The sequence below is a fragment of the Panthera pardus genome, unplaced genomic scaffold, assembly GCF_024362965.1.
Source record: "Panthera pardus isolate Hobbes unplaced genomic scaffold, ASM2436296v1 HiC_scaffold_17, whole genome shotgun sequence".
Classification (NCBI taxonomy): Eukaryota; Metazoa; Chordata; class Mammalia; order Carnivora; family Felidae; genus Panthera; species Panthera pardus.
In genome coordinates this window covers 132741043-132755107 of record NW_026526732.1, presented here as the reverse complement: position 1 = coordinate 132755107, position 14065 = coordinate 132741043, and the positions used below count along the sequence as shown (strand labels likewise).

The following is a 14065-nucleotide window of genomic DNA, read 5'->3' as shown; positions in this document are numbered from 1 at the left end:
CAGGAAGAGAGTCTGAGAGACTACAAACCTGGCCTCATGATCTTCCTTACTGAGCACGGTGGCCACGGGCCATGGCTCTGGCTAACAGAATGCTAGGGCTGGTCACCCAGAGATTTGCAGCCTTCTCTTCCTTGACACAGTCCTTAGGGGATTTGCACAGGACAGCTGGGACTGCTGCCACTGTGGAGTCATGATCAGATATTTGGGCCTGGCATCTATGAATTGTGTAAGTGGCTTGCCCCTGCCTCTGGACTTCTGGTGGTAAATAAACAGTGATCCCTAGTAAGCTGTCACTTGTAACTGAGTGTAATCCCTAACTGGTGCATGGACCACCTAGATGATGAGTCTTCACAGTGATGATAAAATGCATAATGTAGCCCTTGTGTTGGTCACATGATCTGACAGATGCTATAGTGGGAAGACCATGAAAGACTGGAGTTATGTTCAGACTCTGAACTGTTTTATCTCAATCTATCTATCAGTGAATATCTCTGAATAATGAACTGCTTCACCTACAAGATGAGGGCAAAGGATAGGAGGATAAATAAAGTTGCTTCAGTTTTTAAATTAAATGAATAGATGAAGCTAATCTGGTTTGAGGTCCATTCATTCTGGGGTATTCATTCCATAAACACCCACTGAGCACGTCCTATGTTTCAGGTACTCTGAGGGCACTCGGGGCTATGAAACAAGGTCAGCATGGTGATCAGATGTGGAAAGTTTTGTGTCTGTGAGAAGGCTGCCCAGCTAACTTGGGACAAGGGCTCTGGCAGCAGCGATTCAAAGGGTTGTAAATAAAGGGTGACAGGACTACAGGGGAAATGGTCAATCCTTGTGGATAAGCAGCTGGGGAGGAGAGTAATAAAAAAGAGGCAGCTCAGAGTGACCCCAAGGCAGAGCAGAATTTTGAGAAGAAATGAGCAGACTGCCTAGCTACCTCTCAAACATGCTACAAAGATGGAACATAAGCTGTACCTAAAGATCTTAAAATTCTTCCCGATGCAACAACTGTCATTAATTATTTTTTTAACACAAACTTGTGTGATAATCATGGTTTTCATGTAATTTAGTTTTTTCTCATCCTGATGTTTTTGCTACTCCAGTTTATATGGAAAACACAGCTGTAGGAAAAACAGAGGAAGCCCACCAGCCACCTAGCCACAGTATAATGCTGTTCACATAGTGCCCAGCACACATCAAGTGAAACAGGGCATACCACTAGTAGTCTGTCATGCTTTAAAAGGGTTTTCATTGAGCAAAGCCAGGTGGTTAATACTCAAGACACTGTTAGCCCTATCACAGAGGCTCAGAAGTAAGACTTCTTGATACTGTTCCCCTCCCCTTCCCCCGGTCCCCCCTGCAGAGAGAGAGGAAGAAAGAGGGAGAGAGAGATGACAGGAAGGGTGGAAGGACAGAGGGGAAAGGAAGGGGAAGGAGGAGAAAAAGAGGGATAGAACAGAGGGAAGGAATGAGGGAGGAAGAGAGAGAAAGAAAGGAAGATGGAGGGAGGAGGAGAGGGAATGTCTGCACATGGTGAGTTAAGAAAGATCCTACTGACATGCTTAATGAAGTCAACACAATTTCTTTGAGTCTCACTAGACTTCTAACATCTCAGAGCCCTACATCACGCGCAATTAAACAAGCAAACCAGTAATTCATTAGGGATAATTTTAATAGATGACTCATTTAGCCCAGCCAGTCAATGATGCTTTGGTTTCCCAAAGGCTCTAGCAGATAGTTAACTACAATGAAGCTTTCAGCTGTCACTGACAAAAGGTGATGGAATTTAAACTACCTATCCCATTTCTTCAAACTTATTCAGTTTTTTTTGAAGATAAGGATCAAATGAAATGATTTCTGTGAAACCTGTATTTCCTGTACAGAGTTGATATCTTCTTAAAATTATATGAGTGTACAACTATTAAGTTAATACTGCAGAGGAAGTCTCCCATTTAGAATAGAAGACCTGGCCTTTTAATTTTTGGCTCTTCAAATGTTTTAGAGTTTCTTTCTATCTCAGTTTCTCTTTTGTGTGTTCTTTTTTCCACAGAAGGCCAGTGGTAAAAATGCTAGTTAATTTGTAATTTCTAGTGAGGGGTATACTTATTAGAGGGGTAAAAAAAAAATGGCTTTAAAATCTCACAAGAATGACTCAATATACCAAGAATCAAGCCAGAAATGTCATGCTGTATCACATGAAGGGATTGTGCTGAAGAGCCATGTTCAACACAAGGCCTGGGCATCTCCTTTCCAAGCCAGATTTTTCATATGGAAATGCAAATAACAATTCCTGCTCTCCTAATCCCTGACTAAAATTTATTGGGAGAATTGAATCCAAAGATATAAATGATAAAGCACTACACAAATATAAGAGGATAACCTTCAGGGGGTTAAAAAAAAAGTCTGGTGAAAGCTCTTTGTATTTTGTTTTCAAACTTGAAATTTAAGATCCAGTGAAAATCAGCAAGCAATTCTTGACTTAAAGGAGATATTATAAGAAAAAACACATGAAGCCATGAAGCCTCGGGGATTCTGATCTTTGCCTTTGCACTGGCAAGGAGAGAGAATCAAGTGCCACACCCAGCATGAGTATTTGTATTGTGTGGACGTGGTGACAGAATGGCCAAGAGGCAAGGGCCTTGGTCACCTTCCTGGAATGCAACCTGCCTCCTCCAGGCTCCACCCAGGCAACCCACACACCATCGCCCCTGGGGCGGAAGCTCACCACTCCACTTTGTGAGTCAGAAGCTGGAGGATGGACCTGGGAACAGGGATCTGCTCGGAGGAAATGAAAGTACATACTCGGAGCACTTAAAAAGATACCACAGAATACTTCTCTTTTCTGCTAGCTACACAGTTTACAGTTTTCTACAGCTGCTATCAGAGATCTCCATATAAGAATCTTTAACTTTTACATGTACAAAAACAAAGTCGTATTATTAGAAAGTTACCTGCTCCTATTATGTGTATGTGTGCATGTGTGTGGGTGTGGGTGGTGAAGGAGATACTGGGGACTGGGAGGGGGGACAAGAAGGGGGAAGGCAAGGAGGAGTGAAAGTTTTCCAAAAACAATAGAATTCGTGACAGAAATCCTGCTTTATCTAGAAGAATCCTCTACCAAATGACGGGCTTGAAAACTACGACAAAATATAGTGAGGACCACACAAGGAAAGATGTTTCTGAATGAGCAGACGTCAGTGTTACCACTCATGCAGAGGGGCACTTAATCTTGTAAGCCAATGCTACTTTTGTGATTATGAAAATTCTGTTTGGTAAATCAGGACCAGTATATCAGTCTTTCATTCTACTTCTTCCATCTGCTCAAATATCCTTCTTTTACAAATAGGAATAAAGTCTAATGATAGTAGAATCTGCAGATAATTGGGAAACTTATCATAGTACAAGAACATATGGGCACTATTCAGTTTTCCTTTATGGTCTGCATGTAACAAGAGTGAAAATTGCTTGAAAATTACTTGCTAGCATCAAGTAAATCCATCACGATTAGAACCTAAAATATGGTTAAAATCATATTCAGTAGATAATGTCTTATGCTAAGTTTAGAAAATAATCTTTTAGTAATGAGAGGGATAAAACACATTTCATATATACATATTCATTTTTATAAACCATATAAAGAAATGGTCAAATTGGGAGAGTATTTTTTGGGCATCTACCATTCTGTGCCAGGCATGTTGGGAAGCACAATTACGACAAAGAGGAATAATAGCCAGTCCCTGCCTTCAAGGAGCTTCGTGGAGAGAGACTGGCACTAGCCAACTAACCACATCATAGCCTATGCTTGTGGAGAAATGGTTTTATTCTCAGAGATTTCAATTTACTTAGATTCTTCAGGAAGTAATAAACAGTAATGAGTTAAACCCAACCATTCCCCTTATAATGAAAAAACATAACATAAGTGATCTCAAATATTTTACATAACTTTGAGAGGTAGCTGGGAAGCTATTCTAAGGAGTAATTCATCTCTTTCTGTAGGAACTTTACTATTTATTTCCATGGGAGTCTCAAATCAACAATGCAAAGACAGTTTTACAAAAGGTTTCTCAATTTTGCCTTTAAGTAATTCTACTTCTGTAAAACTGCACTTGTTAATTAACTGGGCCTGGCTCAAGCCCCAGTCTATCTTTCCTAAAATGAAAAGGGGATCTTTGCTTAATGGTATCCCAAATTCATCCATTTGGGGCATATTTAGCCTGCATGCGTGATACATCCAGTTTCTCGAACAATGGTAAAAGCTACATGGGAAAACCTTTTGGAAATCTGATCCCAAGAGGACAGTGGCTTTTGATTATCCTTGAACCACAATAAGGCAGAGAGTAAAGAACATGGGACAAAGTCATGGAACAAACCCATTTAAAGCTATTTAACTAGCAACTCAAAGTGGCAGACATTTCATTCCTGTACAGCATCTATTCCCAAGACAGTCCAAAAAGGTGTCTGCCTCTTGGTATCACAATTGCTTCCCTGGGCAACCAGACCATCAGTGGGACAGATTAAGGTATCTACCACAGAGATTGTCCTTGAGTTCAGATCTAATTGCTCTACAAAGCCATCAGGTATCCCAATTTTACTAAACTCAATATGTAGAAAAAGAAATAACTGATCTCACAAATGCAGAAGATCCAATACTCAGAGAGGGGATCAAAATTTTTTCCTTCCCTAGAAAGAAAAGATAAGGAGAATTTTTGACAATTCACTGCAGAGAATAAGCAGAGGAGATATTTTCTAGCATGGTACACAGAAGCAGAAAATAAAATCCATGTCCTTGCCTTACAGAATATTCTATTTGGAACAGGTTTTTGCTTTATGGTTTTTGATATAAAGGCAAAATTAACACGCTTGTATTAAAGGGCCCCATAAGGCCAAGACTGGGAACCTGGAGCCTGGGATCATGAGGGCAGTAAGAGGCTCTCAAGTGGTCTGAGAAAGCTATAGGAAAGGGCCACAAGGCCAGACTCTGTGAGGACAAAACATAATTTTAGTAAATGATTCCCTGTGAATAAAGCAGAAAACTAGGATGAAACCAAACAGTACTTTAGAATGAGTGTAAAAATTAGGATTGTTTCTGTGTGTGTGTGTGTGTGTGTGTGTGTGTGTGTGTGCGCGCGCGCGCGTGTGTGTGTGTATGAGAGATATTAATTTATTGGCATTCCTGGGCATGAGTCACATGAAAGTAGGAAAGACTAACTTCATTGCAAATACTTTCTGTCCTTTCCAGAGTGTGCTAGTATAAAAAATGAGGCATTTAATATTAAAGATACATACCTTCTACAGGCAAATTCATCATCAAATTTAGATGATGTCGTATTTTAAAAGAGGCAATTATGTCTATATCACACGAATAGCCTTGTTATTAAAGTTAAATAGCCAGTTTTCATTTGTGGGTGGAAGCAGATGTAAAGTGGAAGGCCAGTGAAAGGAGAGAAGCAGGAAGGACAGAGGAGAGCATGAGGAAGGGTAGCTCAGCCCGGATGAGGACCAGCACAAAGGGACTGGGCAGGCCTGACGGGCGGTGGAAGCAGAAAGCTCGTGGAATCTCACAGTACACTTTACATGTAAGTCAATGAGTGTCATAATCTAAGAGGAACAGGAAGGGGCTTTCACACTGTTTCCCTAGGACTGTTCTCAGAAATAGAACCAGGACTTTCTTAGGTACAAGGTATCGTTTCATGTTCCACAGTGGTATAATGACACTTAGCATCATGAGAGTGAGTAAAGGGTGGAGTACAAGCTTCCACCTTAATGTGGTTAATTGCTACCCATTAGAACTTAAATGGCATTTACACAAAGTTTCATAATCCATTTCCACAGGCACTGTATCTCCTGAGTATGCAACTCCCTTCTATATTCATTTTCATTTTTTCCCTCCACATTCACACACTTATACACATTTGCCAAGAACTACTTTTTCCAATTTAATGTCAGATGCTCAATTTTAGATTTTTAAAATACAATTGAAAATATCTAAAAATGCATCCACCTCCTTGTTCCTAAACTATCTGTGGATGAAAACTTGATGAATAATCCATCTTAGAAACTTTGATGGTGTAGTCTTCATTCACTGAGGTAGCAATTTAAACAGTCTAGAGGTTCTGGGGATCTTGGGGCACATTCACTCCTGTGATATCATCCCCAGCCACACAAGACCTGGCCAGAGGAAATAAGGCAACTATGACTTTCTGCATTTGTTTAGTGAGACCTTACTAAAGAATACTCTGGCACCATGAACACTTTGAGAATTCAAACACAACAAGTAATCAAGCTACTCCGCTGAACATAAAAAAGAAAAAAACCCCTATTTGTTGATGTTGCAACTAGTAAGCTTTCCCTTAAATAAAATCTCAGAAAGTTTAAATGGCATACTTTCTTTCCAGATTTGTATGAATTAACACAGGATGCAAAATGCTAGCAGCAGACTGACAGATGAATTAGAAACAAGGGGGAAACACTGGTTAATCCTCCCCAGCTCTGTCAACAGTCTACTTCTCCCCCTTCCAGAGGCTCCCTGGCTTTCCCCTGGTCTCTTTTATCAGCTGAGAACTGGAAGCTGTAAGAAAAATTAACTCATGCAGAAGACAATGAACAGAGAGGGATGGACATCTAACTATCCATTTTCCCCAAACACACCCTCCGCATCTTTGCCTAATACGGTCAATATAATGAGTTCAGCAAGATCTGATCATCTCTGTTTCAGCCACACACTCTCTTCCAGATATTTCTCCTCCATTTGAACTGTAAATGGCACAGAGAGAAAAGAGAGAGAAGTTCAATGTCTTGGCTCTCTGGGAAATGGAAAGTTAGGCAGACCCCACTGCTTATGTCTCTCCTCCCCTCACTTCAGTGAGAATTAGTGGTTATGAACATGGCTTAGTTATCAGGCCTGGGCTGGAGTTCTGGCTTCATTCATCTCTGATGGCCATGGCTTTGGGCAAATCGTACCCTGAACTCTCCAACCCTCAGTCCCTTCATCCATAAAGGATTGTTGTATGTTTCATATAAGATAATGTATGTAAAGTCCTCTATAAAGTTTTTGACCCATAATGAGCATCCAACATTTGGCAATTTTTATTATTTTTATTTCTAAAAGTAGTTTTTTAAAATTAATATATGCTACCTGCCGAAAAAGAGGAGAAGGAGGAGGAGGAGGAGGAGGAGGAGGAAGAAAGAAAAAGGAAGGAAGGAAGGAAGGAAGGAAGGAAGGAAGGAAGGAAGGAAGGAAGAAAGGAGGGAGGGAGGGAGGGAGGGAGGGAGAAAAGAAAGAGGTGTGTGTGAGGGACTATTATATTAAAATTCAGATGAGTCTCAAAAATCCCGCCCTACCCCCCATAATATGAATGTGCCCCGGATTGCCTTGAGAACAGGAGAACTCTTCAGGAATATCTGTATGGTCAGTTGTTGGTAGTAAAACCTCATGATATTTTTTAAATGGTTTTGCTGAGTCTTGGAAAAAGTTCAGACTTGGGTCACTGATTATCCATGTATCCCAAGACTAAGGACCCTCTTGTGAGTTGATAAAAGCTTAAAGATACTTCCAGTCCAGTGCTTATCAATTAGGTCATCGTTCCATATTCCATATTTTCCAGCTAAAGTTGTATCCTAGCTAGTTTTATCAAGGTAGGATCACACTGGGACCTCATTAATCAAACTGTTACCATTAATTTTAAACATATAGTGCCATTTTCCAACTCTTCACTGTTAATGTTTATATATATATATATATATATATATACACACACACACACACACACACACATATATATATATATATAATTATTAAAAGGGTAGCAAAGTGAAATAAGTTTGAGAAACACTTTATTAATCTTAATAGGCAGTAGTGCATTCATATATTCTAAGTTTTGAGAAGCCAGTCCATGATAAAGAAATCTGCTTACATTTGTGAAATTTAGCATTGTGCAGGCTTATGTGGCTTTAGACAAAGTTTACAAGACTGTCATCTACAGCAACTAGAACCATGACCATGGTAGGTAGTCAACAGAAGGTGTGTGGAAAGAACAGTGCCTCCTAGAGAAGTTAGAGATCCTCTCCTTTCAGGCACCACTGGTACTGTGTTGACATCTTGAATTTGTTCGAATGTGTTCTCATAAATACAATGGTTCAATGTATGTGGACGGAGGCAGGCATGAAAAGAGTGTGATGGTGTCACATAATTATTTAAGAAGATAAAATATTTCAAAAGTTTGAATTATCAACTGACTATATCCTGTAAGAAGTACAAATTCTCGACAACCTGCATTTGTGTAAATTGAGTATTTAGAGCTCTGAGCCATCAGCACTACAGAGTAGTTTTTAAACAGTAATACTTTTTTTTTCTCAAGTTGCAACAATTGTAGATGTTAATTATAGGATCTGGGTGGTGGGTATATGGCCGTTAATGGTAAAATTCATTCAACAATCCTGTACGTTTAAAATGTTTATAATAAAGATTATTGGAAAAGATGTAAGCACATAACTTATTTATTCTGAAGTACAGCATGATTTAATATAGTTTTTATATTCTTCACTTCAAGTTGAAATACCCCTTACCCACTCAGTTTAAGTTTTAAATCATTTTGATCTAGGAAACAAGACTATAAATGGATGTTAATGAACTTGAATCAGCAACAGGAAGTGGCTTTGTATAAATTCTTGCAAAAATGTTTACAAGACAGAGGTAGATTCTAATCATGAATGTACAGCACATTAATGCTAATTTTTTACAGGGTTGTTATTAGGCCCTTTTCACAGATGGGTAAGCTGAGATATAAAGCCCTAAGACTGAAGAACAAATCACTGACACAGCTAGGATCCCTATACTCTGTCAAACGCTCTCTACTCTTCATCATGGAAGTTTATCCATAAGTAAAAAAGTGTAAGTCACTTAATCTAAAGATTCACCAGTGCAACGTTTGTGTATAAATGAGAAAGATTATATAATTAAAACGTGTGTAAATAAGATGCTATTATAACTTGTTTGATCTGTACTTGCGAAGGCTCCTTTATTCTAAAGCTGATTATAGCGCCAGGATGCAGATGCACTTTAAACATACAATGTTTCTCTTTTTTCATTCTTATGCTTGTTGATTTTAATTTTAGCAACATCTGCTTTTAGTCGTAAGTCTGTGAAGTAACCTCATTTTAACACGTTTAGAAATGCAAGAGATGGTAACACTTCTTAAAATGGAAATAGCAAACTACGTATTCTTACTTAATAATGGCACTTTTTCAGAAATCAAGAAATTTAAATTGAGACATCCTTCAGGACCCATAAATGAGAACTATATAATACTTCTTGCATTATCAACATGTGTTACTGTCTGAACCCCAGGGTTCAGCAAAACCTACTTGTACTGTGGAACAAGCCAGGTCTTGAATGACAATGACAATGACTTAATTTTGTATGTCTGTTTCTCCATAAAATCTGAAAATTTTACATTTTTCCTGAAAGGCCAGAACATTCTACTCTTGCGTGGATGCTTTGGTTCACTGTACTGATACCATTTTGTCAAGGAATCTTCAAAATGGCATTTGGGAAGACCTTTTTGAAGTCTTTGAGCCAAAATGTTTATAAAATGCTTTTATTTTAAATGAATACAAATGTGGCCCCTTTGTTTCAAGGTTTGAGCTACACCCAGGACCAGTGCTAGCCTTGGCATTTGGGGAATGAGATGATACCAGGGTCCTTCTTCCAGATCCACTGAGCTCACAAAAGACTTACTCATTACTTATGTATTTAACAGTGTCATGAGTTTCTAAAACACTTTTTGGCTTATTTTTAAAATGTCATTAAATTTTTTTCTGATTGAAAAGTTTATATTCATTTCAAATATATGGAAAATATAGAAATACAAAGAGAAAAATAAACATAAATGGTAATAAACATTATTAAGATTTGGTATACTGTTTCTCTATCAAAATCTATTTCTGAGTTCTAGTACAAACTTCATTTTTTACCCCGGTGCAAAAAAATAAAGTTAAATAGAATGAAATTTGATCTATTTGGTTCTGAATTTGGAGAACAAGAATTTGGATAAAGAAAGATAACTATACAGCTATCTACTGCTCTAAGCATATGCAGAAAGCTAGAATGATAGTTTTGAAAAAAAAATCATTTTTATGAACCTTGCCTCATATTTTTAAGTAGGTAAGGCCATATAGATTAGACAAAACAGAGTTTCAGCTTCTATTATTAACATCTCCTTTCTCCTACTTCTTAAATTTCTGAAAAGGTGGTCTTATACATTTTTTAATGAAATGTTCTTAGAATGTACCTAATGTCTATTGTCATAAAATGCCTCTTTGTAATGACAGCTTCAAAGAACATACCGAAATTATCTAAATGTTATGCTGTTCAAAATTTAAAATCAAAGCTGTTCTTCATCCATAATATAAATCAGTATTAGGTGTACAAGTACCCATTTTTAATTGTTATGAACAAAAATAATAACACCTGAAACTAATCTCTGTGTTAGCAAGTAAACTACTTGTTTGCTTTCTTTAGTAAACGTTCAAGTTTCTTTTTGAATCGCATCAATGAACAAGGAAGCCAGATCCGGTTTCCCAGAGACGAATCATTAAGGACAGAAATAGTCTCCTGAGCACAGGAAATCTGTAAGCACCTAAACAAGGACAAACAGACTCCAGGGAAAAAGACAATGTCACCAACATGCTCCTTCATGTCTGGCCACAGAAAGAGCCATGTATATTTAAAAGGATACTGATCAGGGAAAGGTAAAATATAACCATTTGCTTAAAGAAAAATCACACTACTTACACATGTAACACATCTAATTCAGACCAGAATTTAATGTGCAGATAAATCCCAAGAGTGAGAATTTGAATTTCCCTTCAACTATATCCAGTATTATGCAATATTATCATTATTAACAACTCTATCTCTATTTAATAAACAAAATTCATTGGTGTGTAAAGTCACACATTGAGAAGTATGTAGGGTAATAACCAGACACTCAAGCAGCAGAAACCAAAACCTCTGCAAGAATTTCACTCTTAGAGTACTTTAGTAGAATAATGTAAACCTCAAAGTCTTAGATTATACAAACTGAAATTAGGGAGTATTTCCTGAAGCTCTGAGAACTGTACCTGTATACCTAAATTTTTTTTCACAGTTATATGGCTTTTGAGTAGGCAGGAGGGAGAAGGTGCACAAAGTGAGGAGATAGAGGCTTTAGGAAGGAAAGAATACTACTCAAACATTTTTCAACCATCCTCGGAACAACTGACTGACACCTTCATTTTAATGATGGAAAGAACAATTGTGAAAGGTTTCCACATTCAAGTAACATTCAGTGTCATCTACATGTAAAATGGAACCATGGAGCCTTAAAATGAACGCAGTGTGAGTGTAAATATATCTGCATTAGCAAAATTTTATATGCTACCACTTCTTCTAGGTCATGCTTTTCCACCAGAGGCCTGGCATTGAAAACACCAACTGATACAGGTATTTTTAAGAACATAATGAGTCAGTTCCTACCTCTACATAGTCCTTGGCATGGCCCCAATCTCGCTTGGCATCCAGATTTCCCAAGCTGAAACATTCCAGTTGTCCAAGGTAAATCTTAGCCACTGACCGGCTAATTTTTCTAGTAACAAAATTAGCTCCTAAAAAGAGATAAAATGATGTATGTATTATCAGATAGTACATTTGACATTTAACAGTTTGGTGAACCAAATCCAATCTCAGCCTCTAGGCATTTCTTTCATTCTCCCCCATTCCCCCTCCTTTAAAATAAGAATGAAAGAAAATGATCACTAACTGTCATTTAGATAAGTTAAGAAGCTCTAATTCTATGTGTCACATCAGCTCTACTTTCATAACAAACATTTTTCTTTGGGGGACGTCTTAACATTCCTAATTTGCTGCTGCAATATGTGACCCAGGCATTAGGCCAAAGAAAAGCTATTGGAATGCCAGTTTTTAAACAGAAAATTCAAAAGGGTTGTACAAAGGGAAATGCCAGAATGGAAGACAGACATCTAAGACCACCCTGATTTTTTTTAAGAACATAAACAACGTATGTTCCTATTAATAAAGCTATTTTGGAGCTCATGGGGAAAGGGAGAGGAGTAGCTCACAGGCTATAACCAGTTACAGGAAACAAACAAGAAATGCATTTGGGTTGCCACTAAGTGGTGATCATTCTTCTTTGGAAACTTGCAAACCTATCCAGTTATAAATTATGACACAGTTCCAACTCAAAAGTTTCTCTCTACTATACTTACTGAAATGCCACCTTCCAAATTCACTTAAGTGCTATCTACAGAAATGGGCTCCTGAATTCTGCATAAATATTTTGAAATGATTGGAGGAAAGGTGCCATGAATTGAAGAAAGAACTGAAATTGTTTTATGTTCTCTGGTCTTAATGAAAGGTTCTACTTTTTAAAAGATTATAGAGAAGGACAAAATAAAAGACACTTTGGAGATGATTTTACCCATGGCTCTGTTTCTAGGTAAGGTTAGCACAAAGCACCAAATTCTCAAGGTAATAATACACATAAAGTCAATGATGGCTTCATACAGTTTAGATAGATTACTATCACAATTTGTCACATTTCAATAACTTTAGCTTTGTTCTTTTGCAGATTAAGCAGGGAGGTTAGTTATGATGAAAGCTTTTGGTTTCTAGAGAAACTGGCACAGTGATAAGGGGAATTTTTCTAAATAGGTTTACTAAATTTTGGCAAGAACATGGCCCAGGGCAAGTGCCAACATATACTAGATCACTGACTACAAAAATTTGGTATATGCATTTATACCAATGCCATCATTAAAGATGACAATGGGATTTCTATGGAAATCTAAATTTTAAGTTTTTCTTAGCAGCTCATAGAGTACATTAATAAATCCAAAGTTTCAACTTTCCATGGCAGTTTATAAAACAGAGCTCCTTCAAAAACCAGACTTTCAAAATGAAGAAATATTAAATAGGTGCAATCCTTCTCAATCTGCTACCCATTAACAATCTTTTATTCTCCACTGACTTGTAACAAATAAAATTAAATTTATAATTAAATGTAGATTTCTTGATGTCTGCCTTTTTCTTTTAATATCAGGACTATACTATCATTACAAATATACTAGATAAACTAGTGATGCCATATCACTAAATAAAGTTCCCAACAAAAAATAGTTCAGATTATTCTCTTTACTAGTAAGCAAATGTTTAGGGGTCAAATGGAAGCATGTGACCATGTTCAATGCATCTAGGTCCTGTCCTTCCCTATTTATTCTTTCAAATAGTATTAACTGAGTACCTATCAAGCACTAAGCACTGAGCTGGGGAACTTGGGAGTGATGCAGTAGCAGCTACTCAAAGTAGTAGAGAGAGGGTAAGATAGACAAATCAGTGCTGCCAGAAGTGAGATGACAGATTTGCAAGAACAAAAACAGTCAAATCTGGTAACTCAGTAGCTGGATGTGGTCAGGAAACACCCACCAGAGAAGCAGCCTGCATGGAGTCTCCTCATGAGCTCATGAAGCAACTAATTAGCTGTGAGACAAGGACAGTGCTCCAGGCACATGCAAAGGCAGTGCAGGGGTTTCCAGCAGGCCTGTCTTTAAATCCTTATCACAAGCCTGCAATGATCATGACCTCAAGACCTCTAACAATGGCTATCACTTTTAGCACCGCACTGAGCTCTTTAGATGAAAAAACTCATTTAGTTTTCAGACAAACCCGAGAACTAAGAACTGTCATTACCCCCATTTTGTAGGCGAAGAAACTGAGATTCAAAGAACCTATGCAAACTGACCATTTTAAAACAGATTTACATCAGTGACTGTAAAATTATAAAGCCCAGGTTCCCTCCTTGACGGGACAGAATGTCTTGCTAGGAGATGTGGAACCTTCCTTATCTGCATCCAAAAGTTGTCTTGGATAATGGTCAAGTTTATTTGAATATGTAGTTCTCAAAATGTAATTTTTAAATATGATTTATTGTTAAACTGGCTTACATACAACACCCAGTGCACATCCCAACTGTGGAGTGCCCTGCTCAATGCCCATCACCCATTTTTCCTC

General features: G+C 37.8%; 1 protein-coding gene across 3 annotated transcripts in view; it reads right to left on the bottom strand.

Annotated features, from left to right (window-relative positions):
* The window catches only part of GMDS (GDP-mannose 4,6-dehydratase), a 624172-nt gene that overhangs the window by 293241 nt on the left and 316866 nt on the right, over positions 1–14065 (bottom strand). For all 3 annotated transcript variants that reach the window (XM_019419915.2, XM_019419914.2, XM_053904946.1), the window contains exon 7: positions 11516–11643. In XM_019419915.2, the coding sequence (XP_019275460.1) occupies positions 11516–11643 (128 nt within the window). The remainder of the gene's footprint in view (positions 1–11515; positions 11644–14065) is intronic.